The sequence below is a fragment of the Anomaloglossus baeobatrachus genome, chromosome 6, assembly GCF_048569485.1.
Source record: "Anomaloglossus baeobatrachus isolate aAnoBae1 chromosome 6, aAnoBae1.hap1, whole genome shotgun sequence".
NCBI lineage: Eukaryota > Metazoa > Chordata > Amphibia > Anura > Aromobatidae > Anomaloglossus > Anomaloglossus baeobatrachus.
In genome coordinates, this window is record NC_134358.1 from 23,553,145 (window position 1) to 23,574,434 (window position 21,290).

Consider the following 21,290-nt stretch of genomic DNA (forward strand, 5'->3'; position numbering starts at 1 on the left):
GCAAGTCATAACAGCCAGAGGAAAAGCAAGTCATAACAGCCAGAGAGGAATCAAGTCATAACAACCAGAGGGGATACAAGTCATAACAACCAGAGGGGATACAAGTCATAACAACCAGAGGAAAAGCAAGTCATAACAGCTTGAGATAAAGCAAGTCATAACAGCCAGTGGAAAAGCAAGTCATAATAGCCAGAGGGGCTCTACTAAGTACTAAAGAGTCATGAAGATATAATTTGGAGACTACAGTAGCCAGTAAAAGTGGCATTTTATAGTAAATTTGTTGAAACCAATTGTTTTATTAGTGGTGTTCAGCTTTTTACATTGCAATACACCAATGAAACGTGCAAACAACAGAAAGTTTGCAATTTTTGCTAATAAATGTTGGGGGGGCGGAGAATAATTTTCAGTTCAACGCAAGAACCTTTAGGCGCATTGTTCGGCCTGGATGACCGTGAACCTTTCAAGGTCAGTATTCTGGTCAAGATGTCCACGAGATACTTCAGGATATAGCGTTACCTCGCAGCTATTTATGGAAAGAACACTGAATGCGAGGGAAGGAAAGAAGCATTGCTGAAGGTGTAAATAACGAGAGCGCACAGCGATTGCAATCAGTTACTGAAATGTTTATTAAGATCGAATTGTTGAACAACGTATCGAAATACACTGTAATACAGAACGGGAAAAATCCCCCAATTTTTTTTTTTTCATCATTATCAATATTATTTTTAAATTAAACCAGATCATACAAATCGAACAGAAAAAAATAAAACACGAAAAAAATGGCTTCAATCATATTACAGCAAAAAAAAAAAAAAAATCATGCAAATGATCAAAACAGGAAAAAAAAATATATAATAATAATACAAGCTCCACAGTGTAATAACAAATCAAAAACAATAATAAAACGACAAAACCAAATCACTCGGCGATCGGTCGCTCGTGACGTCACTCGCGCGTAATCCCTTTTCACCCTCTTAAAAACAAACAACTTCATGTGTTTAACACACGCTTATAAAGATTCGCTAAACTCAGCAAGAGCTACGATAGTGCTCAACTTAATAAGTTGATAAAAAAGTAGTTGTTTATATGGGCAGTTCACTATAGAACCAGAATCTTTTTTTTTCTTCATTATGAGATGCCTAAAGTGCAGCTTTCCAGGCATTAAAAAAAAAAAAAAAAAAAGTTGCGTGTCGTTTCAGTGTTTCGTTACATCGGCGTCGAGCTTTGTAACCAATGTGTAAATCGTTTCACATATATTTCTATGTGTATGTAGATCGAGTTCCTACACATTTATCTGCATTAAATGCCGCATATCAAAATAGTCAACTCTTCATAAAACTGAATTTCTCTATACAAGGGAAAGTAGGGGTGAGAGGTAGGGGTGAGAGGTAGGGGTGAGAGGTAGGGGTGAGAGGTAGGGGTGAGAGGTAGGGGTGAGAGGTAGGGGTGAGAAGTAGGGGTGAGTAGGGGTGAGAGGTAGGGGTGAGTAGGGGTGAGAGGTAGGGGTGAGAAGTAGGGGTGAGAAGTAGGGGTGAGTAGGGGTGAGAGGTAGGGGTGAGTAGGGGTGAGAGGTAGGGGTGAGTAGGGGTGAGAGGTAGGGGTGAGTAGGGGTGAGAGGTTGGGGTGAGTAGGGGTGAGAGGTTGGGGTGAGAGGTAGGGGTGAGAGGTAGGGGTGAGTTGGAGTGAAACTTTTAAAAAATAAAATCTCGAAAATAGGAGTTAAAATGTAGACCTTTCGGAGACTTGCGGTCCATCTGGAGGCAGTTTGGGCAACTGTAACTAGCTTGGTATTGGTAAAGCCTCCAGGGGGCCTCATGTGGTTTGCCTCCAGGGGGGGCCTCGTGTGGTTTGCCTTCAGGGGGGGGCCTCGTGTTGTTTGCCTCCAGGGGGGGCCTCGTGTCGTTTGCCTCCAGGGGGGGCCTCGTGTCGTTTGCCTCCAGGGGGGGCCTCGTGTCGTTTGCCTCCAGGGGGGGCCTCGTGTTGTTTGCCTCCAGGGGGGGCCTCGTGTTGTTTGCCTCCAGGGGGGGCCTCGTGTTGTTTGCCTCCAGGGGGGGCCTCGTGTTGTTTGCCTCCAGGGGGGGCCTCGTGTTGTTTGCCTCCAGGGGGGGCCTCGTGTTGTTTGCCTCCAGGGGGAGCCTCGTGTTGTTTGCCTCCAGGGGGGGCCTCGTGTTGTTTGCCTCCAGGGGGGCCTCGTGTTGTTTGCCTCCAGGGGGGGCCTCGTGTTGTTTGCCTCCAGGGGGGGCCTCGTGTTGTTTGCCTCCAGGGGGGGCCTCGTGTTGTTTGCCTCCAGGGGGGGCCTCGTGTTGTTTGCCTCCAGGGGGGGCCTCGTGTTGTTTGCCTCCAGGGGGGCCTCGTGTTGTTTGCCTCCAGGGGGGGCCTCGTGTTGTTTGCCTCCAGGGGGGGCCTCGTGTTGTTTGCCTCCAGGGGGGGCCTCGTGTTGTTTGCCTCCAGGGGGGGCCTCGTGTTGTTTGCCTCCAGATGGCGTCTGTATCCAAAAAGCAGACACATTGATACATTTTATAGGGGAAATGTATTAAAATTAGTGCAAGGGGAAAGTAAAGCAGGTGCCCATTGAAACTTTAAGTCTCATTCAGAAGCCCGTACGATCATTCGGACACCACGACCATTAAAGTGAACCGAGCTTAGATCACTGTGGAATCCTATGGTGATCTTGCACAGTTCACTGGAACCTCGGGGGCGGGAGTAGGGTGTTATGGGCATTTCAATTAGAATTTTTTTTTTTTATGTATATACTTCTAGATATAGGCAGCTTGCGAATATATAAATGACCATAAAGGAGGCACATACTGAACGTGAAATAAAAGCTACACATTTCGGGAAGGTATAAATATATATGTATAGACTTCTATGGAGAGAGCTCAACGAGGAGCAGAGGGTTGATGTCTCTGTTGTGTGCAGTAAAGTAATTTTTTAAAGCCAACACTACACCTAATAAGGTCTATGTGTAACGTTATGGACAAAGCAAAAAATGATGCCCACAGTTAGGGGTCTATTTTCAAGGGGCAACCATGTGCTAGAACAATCATTTTGGAACTTAAAAGTGGCAATGCACTGCAGATTGAGCTGTATGGACCCAGTGGAGGGTGTTCCTCGGGGGCGGTGCAGAAGCAGCAGTCATATCAGGACCCTGACCCAGAGGTTTTTCAGGTAGGGGCCCATATGCGATTGTCAGGTCTGCACCCCTATAATGTTACCATATGACTACCCTGAAGTCACTTCTTAAAGGGCTTCATTTTAGCCTCAGGATTTCAACAAGGTGTTCACAAGACAGGGAATAAAATCATAAATATACAATCCTCGGGGGCAGGCCTCATCTAACTTGCCTGACATGCTCAGTATCCTCCACTTAGTCTACTCCCCTTTGTGGCTATGATAGTATACAACAGGGAAAAGAAAACATTTATTTTTACAAAAATACCCTGCCCCAGACTAGGTGAAACTCAGCACATCAGGGATCGATGGCTGGCGGCATCTCTGGACCTCCAGAGCAGGAAATTTGGGGAGAAAGAAGGGTTGATACATTTTACATTACTGCAATTTTAAAAGAATACTGTCCATTGAGCTCATTAATGTTGCGCCTCCAATATATACATAAATTGGGGAGGCGCAAAGTCTAATCTGGCGCCAAGTGAAGCAGCCAATGATCGCTGGACACGTCCTCATCTCCTCCGCAGAAGATACAAATAAAACTTGAGAAAAATATGTCAGAGTCCCAAGATGATCAGATATGGGGCTTCCAGCCTTACACGGGCTCGGGCTCCAGGCCCCAAAACCTAGATTACAAATTTTATATTTACATAATATATAACATATATAGGACAAGACCACACTATAGACACGGTACACAGACATCTCTGAAGACTGGTGCCGAGCAGGAGACATAGCCTCCAGACTACGCACCACCTTCCATTCACACCTCCGGGTCCTTACAAGAAGCCATGATCTCTGTATCGGTGTAACAAGCCGCATGATCTTACAGGGAATGAGTTGGCAGAAAATGTTGCTTAATTCACGTTTTTGGACTTTTATGAGTTTTTTTAAAAAAAATATATATATACTTTTTTCATGATCCTTATTAAAAATAAGACTTATTGAGCAATTTTCAGACCATGTTCTTTCAGGAAGAGTTTTCATCAGTTTCCTTATCATCAGAGGCAGGACTACCATGACTTATAAAACCTCTGTACCCAGCTGATAACACAGGATCCACCAATCACAATAAGTGATGTTCCAGCTTCCCTTCCAAATAACCTTTGCACACGCTCATTAGATGCTTCAATGCGACTAATGTTTGTGTGTATTACCCGAGAGAACAGTAAGTTAAGAGTCTGAAAAAGCCCTAGTGGCCAATGTGGAAATTACAAGTTTCTCATTTGAATTTTTAATTAAGACTGTGAAATGGGAAAAATTTTAAAAAAATTGCCAATTTTTTTAAAAAAAAAATACATATTTAACAAAAATCTGATAAGTCATTTTTCTGACAACACATTCCCTTGGTACCAGTTATACTTCCACTGAATAATCTGCCCAATGTCTGTCCACTATCTGATCGATATGTCACTGGACGATTCTACATAATTTTCTGATAAAAAAATATCCGCAAGATCTTTATTTTCTCGTGGGTTCTATCATTTAAAAGCAAAAACCAGACTGTCACCACTGCAGGGGCCCATAATGCACCAAATTCCCATGTATCAAGGTGGAGCAAACGTTCCCATCTGTATACTGCCATGTATGAAGGCACACTACAGACCGTTCTTTGGGATACGGCGCCGTGCAGTGGTCACTGCATCGTGTACGTATCTTACAAAAATCATCCATTTCTTCCCTGAGCACCACACGGTAAGGGATATTATATTGCTCTTATAATATGGCAAATGCAAAAAGAAAATTAAACCCCCCCCAAAAAAAAATACTGCAATCCAGGTCACCGAGACGCCAACTATCACTATGGTTCCCAATATCCCTTTTGGCAAGCCAAAACCAGTAGTATGATCAACAGCAGGTCAACTAATCCAGGTCACCAACACACCAACTATCACTATCGTTCCCAATAACCTCTTTGGCAAACCAAAACCAGTAGTGTGATCAACAGCAGGTCAACCAATCCAGGTCACCAAGACGCAAACTATTACTACCGTTCCAGATAACCCTTTTGACAAGCCAAAACCAGTAATGTGGTCAACAGCAGATCAACCAATCCAGGTCATTGAGACGCCAACTATTACTACCATTCCCGATATTCCTTTTGGCAAGCCAAAACCAGTAATGTGGTCAACAGCAGATCAACCAATCCAGGTCACCGAGACGACCACTATTACTACCATTACCGATAACCCCTTTGGCAGCCAAAAGCCAGGAGTGTGGCCAACAACAGATCAACCAATCAGGGTCACCGAGACGCCAACTATCACTGCAATTCCGAATTTTCCTTTTGGCAAGCCAAAAACAGTAGTGTGGTCAACAGCAGGTCAACTAATCCAGGTCACTGAGATGCCAACTATTACTACCATTCCAGATAACCCTTTTGCAAGCCAACACCAGTAGTGTGGCCAGCAACAGATCAACCAATCCAGGTCACCGAGGCGCCAACTATCACTGCAATTCCAAATGTCCCTTTTGGCAAGCCAACACCAGTAGTGTGGCCAACAACAGACCAACCAACAAGACCCTGTACTGTCAATATATGGAGCCACGTCTGACGCCAAGCACTATAATCTGTCCGAAGCGGCACGGCACTGGACCCTTGCAGGAGATTGGAGGAAGAGTGAAAACTGACGAAGATCTACAGGCTCTAAGGGCACCACGATACTTTAGAAGAGTGGTGCATATCTGGTGCCAAAGCCCTTGAGATGCACCTTAGCACTGGTACTGCTGGTGAAAGGAGGACAGCCCTCTATGAGGAGACACTTGTCTCATATGGATGGTTGATATTCAGTACTTGGCGCCAAGAGGTTGAAGGATCAAACCTACTGATCAGCACTGGTATCACAAGTGGGAGCTAAGGTTTCAGCACCACCGGTGGACAGACCTCCATGTAGGGTCTCTCGTGAGACCTGCACAAGAAGCAAGAGGTTAGGAGTCGTCATGAATGGTGCCAAATTAATCAGCGCCAATACAGCCAACGGGAAGTGATTCCCCTACATCTACGGACAGCAGACTTCCATAACTCTTGTACTATGAGTGAAAAGATCCAGGCAGTGAGTCTACAAATCGGCACCAGGGGATCATCTGTCCCTCTTGGTAATATTATCACACGCCTGGTAGTTACAGTATTAATTGATGTTATTATCGTGGACGTAAGAAAGGGTCCAGTTAGTATGGAAGCACTTGTAGGGATGTATAAAGGGGCTCCCTCGGATTACACCCGGCTAATAAAATCAAACGCCGCATACGGCATAAAAAAACCAACAAACACCACAACGTCACCTTGCATCAACCGTTAACACTTCATCACCAAACTGTAGGCACTAGCGAAAGCTTAAAGGACAACTCAGATTGTCAAAAAAGTGGATAAAGCTGTAGATTGGGGCTGGAAGGGGCGGTGGGGGGATTTAGGAGTCACATGACAGTGTGCAATAGCCAACGGGGCCAGTAAATAAGCCGGAGCGGAGCCGGCCAATGTAGGAAAACGCATGGTAGCCACAAGCCGAAGCCATGCTCCACCAGGTCGCAGAAAGCCACTGCAATATATAGGAGGCGGGGGGACAATTTATATCTGATTGGAGATTTCGGCATTTAGGTTCTCCGCTGACCGACGCCATGGTGCGGTACATTGGCAGCACATCTCTATTTTCTACCAACATTTAGAAAAAATTCATTCTCTTCCCAATAGCCAGATTCCTCCCACCAGTTTCACGCTCGGCAAAGACTAATAAGTAAGACGTGAATGTGAGATTGCATCCATTACAGTAATACCGCACACGGCCTTAGACTCGGCGGCTGTCAGGACGGGGGTAAGCATCTGAAGCTTCATCCTCACCGTGCACCATACTGCTCCGGTCCTCAGCGCAATCTCACCTCCACCATAAAGTATTATGAGCAGCTGGAAACCATGATTGTCCACCAGAAAGCTGCAGCTGCATGATCAATTTCATGTTCCATAATGGGCGGGACCTAAAACATGTCTGTGCAGCAGAGAGAGGCAGTCTCTTGTGCAGCAGCACAGCATGAGAGAGAGGCAGTCTCTTGTGCAGCAGCACAGCATGGAGAAAAAAGGTCTTGTAAAGCAGCACAGAGACGCAATCTATTGTGCAAGAGATCAGCAAGGAGAAAAAAACATTTTGAGCAGCAGCACAATAGGTAGAGACAATCTCCCGTGCAGCACGTAGAGGCAATCTCTTGCGCAGCAGCGCAACACAGAGAGGAAATCTCTTGCACAGCACAAAGAGGCAATCTCTTCCACAGCAGCGGAACACAGAGAGGCAATCTCTTGTGCTGCAGCACAACCCATAGAGGCAATCTCTTGTGCAGCAGAGGAGCACAGCAGAGAGTCAATCTCTTGTGCTGCAGCACAACCCATAGAGGCAATCTCTTGTGCAGCAGAGGAGCACAGCAGAGAGGCAATCTCTTGCACAGCAGCACAGCACAAAGATGCAATCTATTGTGCAGGAGATCAGCAAGGAAAAAAAATATTTTGAGCAGCAGCACAATCAGCAGAGAGAATCTCCCGTGCAGCACATAGAGGCAATCTCTTGCGTAGCAGCGCAGCACAGAGAGGAAGTCTCTTGCACAGTACAAAGAGGCAATCTCTTCCACAGCAGCGGAACACAAAGAGGCAATCTCTTGGGCAGCAGTGGAGCACAGCAGAGAGGCAATCTCTTGCACAGCAGCGCAGCACAGAGAAAAACTCTTGTGCAGCAGTGCAACACAGCAATCTCTTGCTCAGCAGCGCAGCGAGGCAATCACTTGTATTGCAGAACAACCCATAGAGGCAATCTCTTGAGCAGCAGCACAGCACAGAGAGGCAATATTTTGGGCTGCAGTGCAACCCATAGAGGTAGTCTCTTGTGCAGTAGCGCAGAAAAGAGAAGCCACAACGTGTGTAGTAGCGCAGCACAGAGAGGCAATCTATTATGCAGCAGCACAGCATGGAGAGGCAGTCTCTTGGGCAGCAGTAGAGTAGTCTCTTGTGTAATAGCACATATAACAGCGTCAATTTCTGGTGCAGTCTGGAAAGTCAGTCTCTTGTACAGCAAAATCTGCTTTTTTCAATGACATCCATGGAAATAAGCAGCATACTATTGATCTCCACTATGCAGTCATAATTTTGAGCAAAACCTGTCCGCAGCACGGTAACTGGGTCCGAAAATCTTACACACGTGCATTGGATGCTGATTGATTGAAGATTTGGGAGCAGAACCTGCACCAAAATCCTAGTAAAAGCCAGAACATGTGAACAGGGGCTTATGGTGTCCCTGCAAGAAGAGGACTGCACCGCAGTCTATAATCCTAAGTCACATGGGGGATTTAGGGCGATTCCTATCAGCTGCATTCAGTCTGTGAACCTCACTGATCACAGCTTTGCAGCAGCTTGCTTTATGGCTGTGTGTAATATAATTTAGCAGCTAAGACTCATAGGACTCCCCCTAGACGATGAACTGGCCCCTGACCCTCAATAACGGGTTTGATCAAACTCCTGATGGCTTATGGAACTTCAAGTAATGTGAAATAAAAGTTTTTGAAAAATTGTAGTATTGCAAAAAATCCCGCCCTAGGATTGGTTTAGTTCAGGCATCACATGATTAGTGTCAGCATAGGACGGTAATACATTACACTGTGCATATAGATTCTTATTGCATTGCCAGGGAACGGGCTCGGTAAGTTTCTTTAAGGCCTAGGTTCTCCTTTCCACACCAATTACCAGCTTGGATACATTCTACATCTCAAGGTTCTACTCCAGTCACAACCAGAGCTGCAATTACAAGACGCTCAGCCTGATTGAAGCTTAGGTATTGTTGGATGCAGCATTGGATGTTATTAGAGTAGAACTAAAATATCTGTAAAGTCACTCAACTTGTTTTTACATTAGTTTCAAATTGCAAAAAGGTGAACATTCACCTTAAAAAGGACCTGTCACTTGTTAAATGTATGTACTTTTTTTTTACTTGGTGTAAATGCCGCTGTTTTCCTGAATCCGGCGCTGTTTTTCTTTTTGTCCTGTGCCTCTCTGTCCCAGAGATATGACCCCTTTCTCTTCAGCCAATAGGCCGCGACCATCAATGCTCCTCTGGGGCGGTCTTCTTGAAGACGACACCTATTTGGCTAAAATAACTAAAAGAGAAGAGGAAGCCATATCTCAGGAACAGAGAGGAGCAGGAAAAAAAGAAAAACAGCGCCGGATTCAGGATAACAGAGCCGTTTATATGATGAGTGACAGGTCTTCTTTAAGTACAGTAAAATTCCTTTAATCCAGCATATGTCAGCATTCAGAACATTTTTTATTTATTTTTTTCCCAGAGCCACCTGATTCGGAATCTCGCAAAAACCCGAAATGGAAGACTGAGAAGCAATAACACTAGAAAAAGTGACAATATATTTTAAAATTATGGATCTATTCTCATCCAATAATCCGGAACGTTTACAGATCCCGGACCTGGATTAACGGTATTGTACTGTGTAGCTATGAAAATCTAATATATAATTATATATATATATATTTTATTATTTTTTTGTATCCGATCTACTTTTCCTTCAAGTTTCGGTAAATTCCCGCCCCGGCGGCGATAGACCGGCAGCGGCACAATGTTTACGTTCTTTATAAAACATAAAAAAAAATTGTCGTTAAGGCAAAAGAAAAAAAAAAAAAAAAAGGTTTTTCACATGCCAGTAATCTACTATATACATATTATAAACCATGCATTTCAGTACAACTATTGAGGGTTCAGACTGATGATCGATTATCACAAAGTGCAAAGAAGAGGAGGAAAACAAAAAAGAAAAAAGAAGAAAATTCGGTGCTTGGAGATAAAGGTGTCCCATGCACGTGCCGAAAAACTCCAACGCTAATGATTCAGTGCTATACAAAAGCATCACTCCTGGCTTACGCGCAGCACACTGGCATTGGGTAGCATTTCTCTCCAGCTCCGTTCGCAAGGTAGAGTCATTGGTTTCCTGATAAGTGGGAATTGACACCATAGCGGATCAATCCACCAAAACGTCTTCGTAGGAGACAGGGGTGTACACAGGTGCTGGCACGGAGCCACCGAACCCCAGACTCATCATCCAATCAGGGGGCAGCGTTCACACGGGAGTATTTCCGGTTGACGTGCCATTTACAAAAAAAAAATGTATGAGGCTAATACTTTTCGGATCTGCTAGGATTTTGCTCAGATCCCAAAAATGACACAAGGACCAGCAGTGTCTGAACCCGGCCTATACAGCCCAGATGCTGAAACGCGCCTGTGCCGATGGGAGCGTTCCCGAATTCCTTAACTAATCTTTAAGATGCAAAAAAAAAAAATGGACACAACCAACCTAAAAAGGAAAGTTTCAAAAATTAAATGTTACCGCTTTGGCTGGTGCAATATATAGCGATATAATAGAATATTCCCCATAATTTCCCAACCTGATGGATGATTGGACCGGGAGAGGGGGGATTTACGGGTAGTATTGCTTTAAATATTGACGACAAGTGAAAAGGAACCAAAACTCGAATCGCAAACCTGTCCTCAGGGCGTCCTGCAAGCGGACGGAATTTACACTATTGCGCAAAATATATAAAATTTAGGGAAAAAAAAAAACAAAAAAAAATTAAAAATTACATCTATTTTTTTTTTCCACTTGTCCGGTGTTCGGACGCGGAGTACAGGCTGCAATGGCCGAGAAACTCTTTGAGATGATGAAAGTGCATCTGCCGCCGGCACGGAGCAGGGATCCAGTGGATCTAAGTGCCTTCTCCATAATGCCTCCTGAATCTGGATGCAACTTGTTCATCCAGAGCCTCCTGATTCATAAATACAATGCGAAAAAAGGTGCAACCTAGATAGTAAATATATATATTGTTTTATATCTAAGGTCAATACTGTGTAAAAATATGCTTGAGGACCAAAATGTTTGCCGATAGTGAGCGGACCCCCTGGCGTGCGGTCGACAGATGCACTTTGATGGGCGTGTTCATATATCGCGATTTTATCGAGCGGATATCTATAATAAAAGGCGCAATCGTCCGTCTATGAAGTGCCGTAATAACCGCAAAGTGTTTGGCAGAACATGCAGTAAGAACAAGGAAATCCGGAAAATCTAAACATTTTCCATCGAAAACTAAATGGGATTTCCGCCCAGTTTTGGATGTTTTGTGATTGGCTTTGGACGTGCCCTCGGACCTCACTTTTTTCGGGTCGTGGGTTGAGCGCAGTCTGAACGTCCACCCGCCATCTGCGTGGTCTGGAATGTGTCGGGATTTTTTTTTTTTTTTTAAACCGCGGATTCGCTTTCTACTTCCGGAGTGACTGGCGCCTGCCCTTTGGGGGACAGTTTCAGCACCAGGGGCTTCTCGGGATTCGCACCGTTGGTGATGGCGGCGTCTGGAGCCGCCTGGCGTTTTGCCTCCTCCTTATTCTCGTCTGGGACTTCGGGGTATATGACTAGGAAAGCAGCTGTGAGAAACCCCAAGAAGGATCCGATGGACGCCACCAGAGGTATGACCCGAACCGTGCTCACAAAGTCCACCACCGCGCCCAGGGCCGAGGCCACCAAGATCTGCGAGATATAAACCTGGCACGATAAGATGGCGCAGTCTATGCCGAAGCCTCTCTTGGAATTCCCAGGACTGTGGTGTATATACTGTATGGGAAAAAGGATGAAAGAATTAGGTCAGGCACCGCAAGCTGAATGAGGCTGAGCTGCAGCACCAAGCACAACCTGAGGCCAGGGGTGGCGCCGTTTGCCATGTTTCCTCTCACCTCTTTCATCTCGTGGTATTGTCCAAGCAGCGCATAGGGACAGTAGGAGATGCTCATGGAGACGATCCCCATGGTGCTGATCATTATCATGGACACGTAGACGTTGGGGAAGATGAACATCACGGCGGTGCCGATGGAGAAGCCCAGCGTGCCCAGGATGTAGATGATTTTGATGCTCAGGTCGTAATTGTCCAGATATTTCTGAAGCAGGGCTGCAAGAAAAAACAGAAAACTGAGCAAACACTTCCGGGTCTGATATCGAGCCACCTGTTCTGCACAGCTCTAGACCACCAGGGATTTTATCATTAACTGCAACTGCTCTACACTGTGTGCAGAATTATTAGGCAGATGAGTATTGTGATCACATGATGCTTTTTATACATGTCGTCCTACTCCAAGCTGTATAGGCTGAGAGCCAACTATCAATGAAGTAAATCAGGTGATGTACATCTCTGTAATGAGGAGGGGTGCAGTGTAATGACACAACACGCTATATAAGGGGGGCTTCATTATTAGGCAACTTCCTTTCCTTTGGCAAAATGGGTCAGAAGAGAGATTTGACGGGCTCTAAAAAGTCCATATTGTGAGAGTCTTGCAGAGGGACGCAGCAGTCTGGAAATTGCCAAACCTTTGAAGCGCGATCACCGAACAATCAAGCGTTTCATGGCAAATAGCCAACAGGGCCGCAAGAAGCGTGCTGGGCAAAAAAGGCGCAAAATAGCTGCCCATGAATTGAGGAAAATCAAGCGTGAAGCTGCCAAGATGCCATTTGCCACCAGTTTGGCCATATTTCAGAGCTGCAACGTTACTGGACTATCAAAAAGCACAAGGTGTGCCATACTCAGGGACAGGCCAAGGTAAGGAAGGCCGAAAACCACCACCTCTGACCAAGAAACAGAAGATAAAACGTCAAGACTGGGCCAAGAAATATCTGAAGACTGATTCTTCACAGGTTTTATGGACTAATGAAATGAGAGTGACTCTTGATGGGCCAGAGGCTGGATCAGTAAAGGGCAGAGAGCTCCACTCCGACTCAGACGCCAGCAAGGTGGAGGTGGGCACTGGTATGGGCTGGGATCATCAAAGATCAACTTGTGGGACCTTTTTGGGTTGAGGATGGAGAGAAGCTCAACTCCCAGACCTACTGCCAGTTTCTGGAAGACAACTTCTTCAAGCAGTGGTACAGGAAGACATCGGTATCGTTCAAGAAAAACATGATATTCATGCAAGACAATGCTCCATCACATGCATCCAACTACTCCACAGCGTGGCTGGCCAGTAAAGGTCTAAAAGATGAAAAAATAGTGACATGGCCCCCTTGTTCACCTGATCTGAACCCCATAGAGAACCTGTGGTCCCTGATAAAATGTGAGATCTACAGGGAGGGAAAACGGTCCACCTCTGGGAGCAGTGTCTGGAGGCTGTGGTGGCTGCTGCACGCAATGTGGATCGTAAACAGATCAAGCAATGACAGAATCTATGGATGGTCGGCTGCTGAGTGTCATCAGAAAGAAAGGGGGCGATATTGGGCACTCATTTTTTGGGGTTTTGTTTTTGCATGTCAGAAATGTTTATTTCTACATTTTGTGCAGTTATATTGGTTTACCTGGTGACAATAAACAAGTGAGATGGGAATAGATTTGTTTTTTTATTAAGTTGCCTAATAATTCTGCACAGTAATAGTTACCTGCACAAACAGATATCCTCCTAAGAAGCCAAATCTAAAAACCCCTCCAACTGCCAAAAATATTAAGCTTGGATATTTGAGTCTTTTGGGGTGATTGAGAACATAGTTGTTGATCAATAATAAAAAAAATCCTCTAAAATACAACTTGCCTAATAATTCTGCACACGGTGTAGACCACCAGGAATGTTACCTCTAACCTGTCACTGCTCTAGACCACCATGGACGTAATAAAAAACCCTTCATTTCTCTATATCAAAAGTCAATGTGTAATTTTCCGTTAACCAATCTACCGTCCTTGACCACAAAGAATATAACTAACAGGGATTTTACCTTTCACTGCTCTAGACCACCAGGGAGGTTTCCATTAACCCTGTCACTGGTTAATGGAGGGGCAAATGTTATAAATCAGTGACACGCTAGGGTCATACTTCCAGCCCGGCTCCGGTAACACATGGACGTCCACGTGCCTTCACCAGCTCACGGGAGCTGCGTCTCCTCATAAACCCTATTCATCTGCAAATGAGGAGGACGAAGCCGGCAACAGCTGCTGCAGCTTATCCCTCGCCAGCATGATACAGGATTTAATTACTTCTCCCTCGGTCAGAACCAGGCGGACCCCGGAGCCAGGGGCCAGTCACAGGCATACACGACACACGCAGAGCACGAGGACCCCGGAGCCAGGGGCCGGTCACAGACATACACGACACACGTAGAGCAGGAAGACCCCGGAGCCAGGGGCCGGTCACAGACATACACGACACACGTAGAGCAGGAGGACCCCGGAGCCAGGGGCCGGTCACAGATATACATGACACACGTAGAGCAGGAGGACCCCGGAGCCAGGGGCCGATCACAGGCATACACGACACACGTAGAGCAGGAAGACCCCGGAGCCAGGGGCCGGTCACAGAGATACACGACACACGTAGAGCAGGAAGACCCCGGAGCCAGGGGCCGGTCACAGAGATACACGACACACGTAGAGCAGGAAGACCCCGGAGCCAGGGGCCGGTCACAGAGATACACGACACACGTAGAGCACGAGGACCCCGGAGCCAGGGGCCGGTCACAGATACACGACACACGTAGAGCAGGAAGACCCCGGAGCCAGGGGCCGGTCACAGATATACACGACACACGTAGAGAAGGAGGACCCCGGAGCCAGGGGCCGGTCACAGACATACACGACACACGTAGAGAAGGAGGACCCCGGAGCCAGGGGCCGGTCACAGACATACACGACACACGTAGAGCATGAGGACCCCGGAGCCAGGGGCCGGTCACAGGCATACATGACACACGTAGAGCAGGAGGACCCCGGAGCCAGGGGCCGGTCACAGAGATACACGACACACGTAGAGCAGGAGGACCCCGGAGCCAGGGGCCGGTCACAGAGATACATGACACACGTAGAGCAGGAGGACCCCGGAGCCAGGGGCCGGTCACAGAGATACACGACACACGTAGAGCAGGAAGACCCCGGAGCCAGGGGCCGGTCACAGAGATACACGACACACGTAGAGCAGGAAGACCCCGGAGCCAGGGGCCGGTCACAGAGATACACGACACACGTAGAGCAGGAAGACCCCGGAGCCAGGGGCCGGTCACAGAGATACACGACACACGTAGAGCAGGAGGACCCCGGAGCCAGGGGCCGGTCACAGAAATACACGACACACGTAGAGCAGGAAGACCCCGGAGCCAGGGGCCGGTCACAGAGATACACGACACACGTAGAGCAGGAAGACCCCGGAGCCAGGGGCCGGTCACAGATATACACGACACACGTAGAGCAGGAAGACCCCGGAGCCAGGGGCCGGTCACAGGCATACACGACACATGTAGAGCAGGAGGACCCCGGAGCCAGGGGCCGGTCACAGAGATACATGACACACACAGAGCATGAGGACCCCGGAGACAGGGGCCGGTCACAGAGATACATGACACATGTAGAGCAGGAGGACCCCGCAACCAGGGGCTGGTCACAGACATACACGACACACGTAGAGCAGGACGACCCCGGAGCCAGGGGCCGGTCACAGAGATATACGACACACGTAGAGCAGGAGGACCCCGGAGCCAGAGGCCGGTCACAGAGATATACGACACACATACGGCAGGAGGACCCCGGAGCCAGGGGCCGGTCACAGGCATACACGACACACGTAGAGCAGGAGGACCACGGAGCCAGGGGCCAGTCACAGAGATACACAACACACGTAGAGCAGGAGGACCCCGGAGCCAGGGGCCGGTCACAGAGATACACGACACACGTAGAGCAGGAGGACCCCGGAGCCAGGGGCCGGTCACAGAGATACACGACACACGTAGAGCAGGAGGACCCCGGAGCCAGGGGCAGGTCACAGGCATACACGACACACGTAGAGCAGGAGGACCCCGGAGCCAGGGGCCGGTCACAGAGATACACGACACACGTAGAGCATGAGGACCCCGGAGCCAGGGGCCGGTCACAGGCATACATGACACACGTAGAGCAGGAGGACCCCGGAGCCAGGGGCCGGTCACAGGCATACATGACACACGTAGAGCAGGAGGACCCCGGAGCCAGGGGCCGGTCACAGAGATACACGACACACGTAGAGCAGGAGGACCCCGGAGCCAGGGGCCGGTCACAGAGATACACGACACACGTAGAGCAGGAGGACCCCGGAGCCAGGGGCTGGTCACAGAGATACACGACACACACAGAGCATGAGGACCCCGGAGACAGGGGCCGGTCACAGAGATACATGACACATGTAGAGCAGGAGGACCCCGCAACCAGGGGCTGGTCACAGACATACACGACACACGTAGAGCAGGACGACCCCGGAGCCAGGGGCCGGTCACAGAGATACACGACACACGTAGAGCAGGAGGACCCCGGAGCCAGGGGCAGGTCACAGGCATACACGACACACGTAGAGCAGGAGGACCCCGGAGCCAGGGGCCGGTCACAGAGATACACGACACACGTAGAGCATGAGGACCCCGGAGCCAGGGGCCGGTCACAGGCATACATGACACACGTAGAGCAGGAGGACCCCGGAGCCAGGGGCCGGTCACAGAGATACACGACACACGTAGAGCAGGAGGACCCCGGAGCCAGGGGCCGGTCACAGAGATACACGATACACGTAGAGCAGGAGGACCCCGGAGCCAGGGGCCGGTCACAGGCATACACGACACATGTACAAATACATTCTACCAGTAGCCATACCTGAGCAGATGGCGGCAGTGGCAGCGTAGATGACCAGGCCCCAGCATCCCATCTGCACCCCCGCGTTGTACTGATGTAGTTCTGTTGAATTAGAGAGCCCCTAAAATACGAAAAGAGGAAGAGGTTATAGGACTTTTCCAACAGCAGAGTCCCGGCAGGTCTGAGGACTACACCCCAGGAGTCACGGCAGGTCTCACCACTACCCTCAGGAGTTCCGGCAGGTCTGAGCACTACACCCCAGGAGTCTCGGCAGGTCTGAGCGCTACCCTCAGGAGTTCCGGCAGGTCTGAGCGCTACCCAAGGAGTCCCAGCAGGTCTGAGGACTACACCCCAGGAGTTCCGGAAGGTCTCAAACTACAGTCTCATCAGGTCTCCAACAACCCCAGGAGTCCCGGACAGGCCTCAGACTGCCCCAGGAGTCCCGGACAGGCCTCAGACTGCCCCAGGAGTCCCGGACAGGCCTCAGACTGCCCCAGGAGTCCCGGACAGGCCTCAGACTGCCCCAGGAGTCCCAGACAGGCCTCAGACTGCCCCAGGAGTCCCGGACAGGCCTCAGACTGCCCCAGGAGTCCCGGACAGGCCTCAGACTGCCCCAGGAGTCCCGGACAGGCCTCAGACTGCCCCAGGAGTCCCGGACAGGCCTCAGACTGCCCCAGGAGTCCCGGACAGGCCTCAGACTGCCCCAGGAGTCCCGGCAGGGCTGAGAACTACCCCAATAGTAGAGCAGGTGACTCAAAAGCTCAGTAATCACAGCAACTCTCTTACACCCCGAGAGTCGCAGCAGCTGCCTTACGTCCTCATTAGTTATAGCAGCCCCTACCTCCTCCCGACTAGCTATAGCAGTACCACTACATACCTCCAGCCATCAGAGCCAACTTGGTGCATTTCCAAAAATTAAAGCCACCCCTACCTCCCCAGTAATCACAGCAGCCACTGCCTCCCAGGTCACATCAGCTCCCTAAATCCCCAGAAGTCACAGGAGACCACACCTTATCCACTATTCACAACAGCGTCCTACACCCCCACTACCTTCTCCTGTAGTCCGAGCAGCCCCCACATCATCACTTGTCACCGCAGCTCCTCTTCTTCTGCAGTAATAACAGTAGCTCCTGTCAGCCCAATTGTCACAGTAGCCATATTACTTTCTCTAGTAGTCTCCCAACATCCCCAGAAGTCATAGCAGCCTCTATCTTCCCAATAGACCTCATGATTTTCTACTTACCCAAAAGTCGCAACACCCTCCCATCTCTTGAAAAAAACATTACTGATTAGTGAAATATCCAGCCATAGGATGACGTACCTTAGGATCACCTTCGAAGATGACCTGACCCATGAAGTCCGTGTAGAACACCGCTTCGGCAATAATGGAAAACCAGGTCAGTAAGTGGCACAAACAGAGACGTAACAGCTCTTTGGGCATCTTCAACATGGAAAGCCAGAGCAGCCTGACGGTGGTCTCCGTCTCCCCTTCCTCGCTTTCGGTGTCTCCGCTGGAGTTGGTGGTGCCGCTCTGGTTCCGGTGCCGTTGCCTTTGGCGCTGTCTCTTCTGCATGTCGTAGATATCATTCATGCTGCGGGACGACTTGATCAGCAGGATGGCGTTGGCTCTCCTGAAACGGTATCGGTGGGAACCTACTTTGCCGTAATAGGAGAAGGTGTAAGAGGGCTGGCGATAGAACATGTGCCTGCGGCGGCGCATGGAGCTGGCGGTGCAGGACTGCTTCATGCCTATCCTGGCGTGTCCGTTCATGTTCTCATTCTGTAGGACGTTCCCGCCGTTGGGAATTTTAGCTTCATTGATGTGATTATCGAGCAACATCTCCTCTTCCCTTTCGTTCTCCCTGAGGAAGGCGGACAGGCGGTTGAATTTGGATTTGAGGAGCTCCTGGCTGGTGCTGCGCGGCGTGTTAGGATAGGAACAGTCCTGGAAAATCGAGGGTTCGATATAGTGTAGGAACTCGGACTCGTAATCCAGCGTGGCGTCGGGCATGTGCAAGACTGAATCGCTTTTGCTCCTTACGATATCCACTTCCAGAAAGTCGAGATTCAGATCGTTCTCGGACTGGACCTCGTCCGGAAACGATGAGTAGGGCTCATCCTCGTTGATGACGTTCAGCCGGGACATGGGCGCCAGGGTGCTGTTCAGCTTCATGCTTGACAGGGTATCGGCCTCATCGTCCAGGCGGTCTTGCTGAGGGCTATATTGGTCTTCTTCAATACTGAAGAGGTGAAGGGCGACAGAAACGGTAAAAATGATGGCTGCGAAAAAGAAAAGGACCTGCTGCTGAGACTTGAATATAGAACCGAGGAAAGTCTGAGTCCAGTCGAGACCACCGAGCATGTAACCGATCGCTCCACCAAGACCTGCGGAGAGAAAGATGGAAATTAGCAAAAAACATAAGACTGCATAGACAATGAATAGACCAGAGGCCGCGCATGCGCCCCTCCGCTTCCTTTAGAACCGGGCTCTAGAACCTTGTTCTCGGGATCCCTGGTGGTCCCATTTGTTGAACCATCGGTGATCAGTCCCTTATTACCTTTACTGGTCAATTTCCAAGATTTGAAATTATAGCCCATCCATCTCTGGCAGTAACATATGGAGTAAATGACGCGGCAGTGCGCCTGCGCGGAGACCGCTTCCTTCTTTTCGGGCATTTTCCAGTCTCTGTATTTGGATCGGTGGGGTCCCACAGAAAGGTGATCATTTTCAATGTTGGGAATTACCCTCTAAAGGGATTATCCCATTGCTGGCATATCTGTAAGGACTTACTGCTGTGATGCCCACAGACAAGATGGCGCCTGGTAAACCCAACGCCACTTCACCTCCTGTCGGTGCCATATGTTTACCCATTATAGTCACTGATCAATCATAAGGAAGCTAGAAAAAGGTGATTGGCTGCAGTTCAAAAGGCTCACCGTGGCCAGCCGGACTGTCGCTCACCGATAAGCGTGACCAGCCAGACTGTCGCTCACCGATCTCCATGCACAGTCGGACTGTCGCTCACCAATCACTGTGATCAGCCGGACTGTCGTTCACCGATCGCTGTGATCAGTCAGACTGTCGCTCAGCGATCACCATGACCAGCCGGGCTGTCGCTCACCGATCACTGTAACCAGCCGGACTGTCGCTCACTGATCACCATGCACAGTCGGACTGTCGCTCACCAATCACTGTGATCAGCCGGACTGTCGTTCACCGATCACTGATCAGCCGGACTGTCGCTCACCGATCACCATGCTCAGCCGGACTGTCGTTCACTGATCACTATGATCAGCCGGACTCTCGCTCACCAATCGCTGTGATCAGCCAGACTGTCGCTCACCGATCACCGTAACCAGCTGGACTGTCGCTCACCGATCACCATGACCAGCCGTACTGTCGCTCACCGATCACCATGACCAGCCGGACTGTCGCTCACCGATCGCCATGACCAGCCGGACTGTCGCTCACCGATCACCATGACCAGCCGGACTGTCGCTCACCAATCACCATGACCAGCCGGACTGTCGCTCACCGATCACCATGACCAGCCGGACTGTCGCTCACCGATCACCATGACCAGCCGGACTGTCGCTCACCGATCACCATGACCAGCCGGACTGTCGCTCACCGATCACCATGACCAGCCGTACTGTCGCTCACTGATCACCATGACCAGCCGGACTGTCGGTGACCGATCATAAAAACATAGGAGTCAGTAACAGGCAACAAAGGTTTCTACAAATAGTTAGATCGGGCACGTACCGGCGGAGAAAGCGTGGATGTTCAGCGCCATGTCCTGCTCTTCGTTATCCGCCACGTCCAGTAGATAGGCGCGGATCGGTCCCTCTGTGGCATCGGCACAGAAGTCCAAGACCACAACGCCCAGAACTGTGAGGACAATCCCAATAGTCTGATTCTCCGGGACATCTCCGATGGCAAGACCTGCGGACAGCGATACATGGTTATACACATCAGCTAGAATACCCACCATGCAACATGAACCAGGAGGCCCAGGATGACACAGAAATTAGCATTTTTGACATCGGTTAGAAGAGTAGAATATCTATGGCTCCCAAACAAAGCTCGGGTGGTGAACAAGCTAATAGGGCCGCGAGTCCAGCAGTCTCCTTATGGGGACCCTTGGAAAAGGGATGTTTTGTGTCGGAGGGAGATGCCGGACCGTTGCATGTGGTTATTTATTTACTGGGAAGGAGTCATTTCTCCCCACAGGAGGCTCAGAAAAGAACAGAGAGCGTGAAAGGAGATAATATATGAAATAATACTGGAAACAGGATGCATTGTGAGATACGCAATAAAGGGAAAACGGCGCACAACAGGAAACATCTCCCTGTGAACAGGTTCCTAAAGGTTTCTCATGCCAAGTGCTGGCAGCGATTCCCTCCCCGCGCTCCTCGTACTGAGTCACACAACACTCCGCGAGAGCAAACACATGCACCTACTGTACAGAGGTCCTGC

General features: G+C 49.2%; 1 protein-coding gene across 3 annotated transcripts in view; it reads right to left on the reverse strand.

The window, feature by feature from the left end:
* Window positions 1–602: 602 nt before the first annotated feature.
* Window positions 603–21,290, reverse strand: part of SLC45A4 (solute carrier family 45 member 4) — a 131,073-nt gene continuing 110,385 nt past the window's right edge. For all 3 annotated transcript variants that reach the window (XM_075352823.1, XM_075352820.1, XM_075352822.1), the window contains exons 4-8: window positions 20,577–20,756; window positions 18,132–19,195; window positions 16,832–16,931; window positions 11,925–12,136; window positions 603–11,805 (exon numbers count right to left, since the gene is read on the reverse strand). In XM_075352823.1, coding sequence (XP_075208938.1) covers window positions 11,437–11,805; window positions 11,925–12,136; window positions 16,832–16,931; window positions 18,132–19,195; window positions 20,577–20,756 — 1,925 coding nt within the window. In that variant the 3' untranslated portion in view covers window positions 603–11,436. The remainder of the gene's footprint in view (window positions 11,806–11,924; window positions 12,137–16,831; window positions 16,932–18,131; window positions 19,196–20,576; window positions 20,757–21,290) is intronic.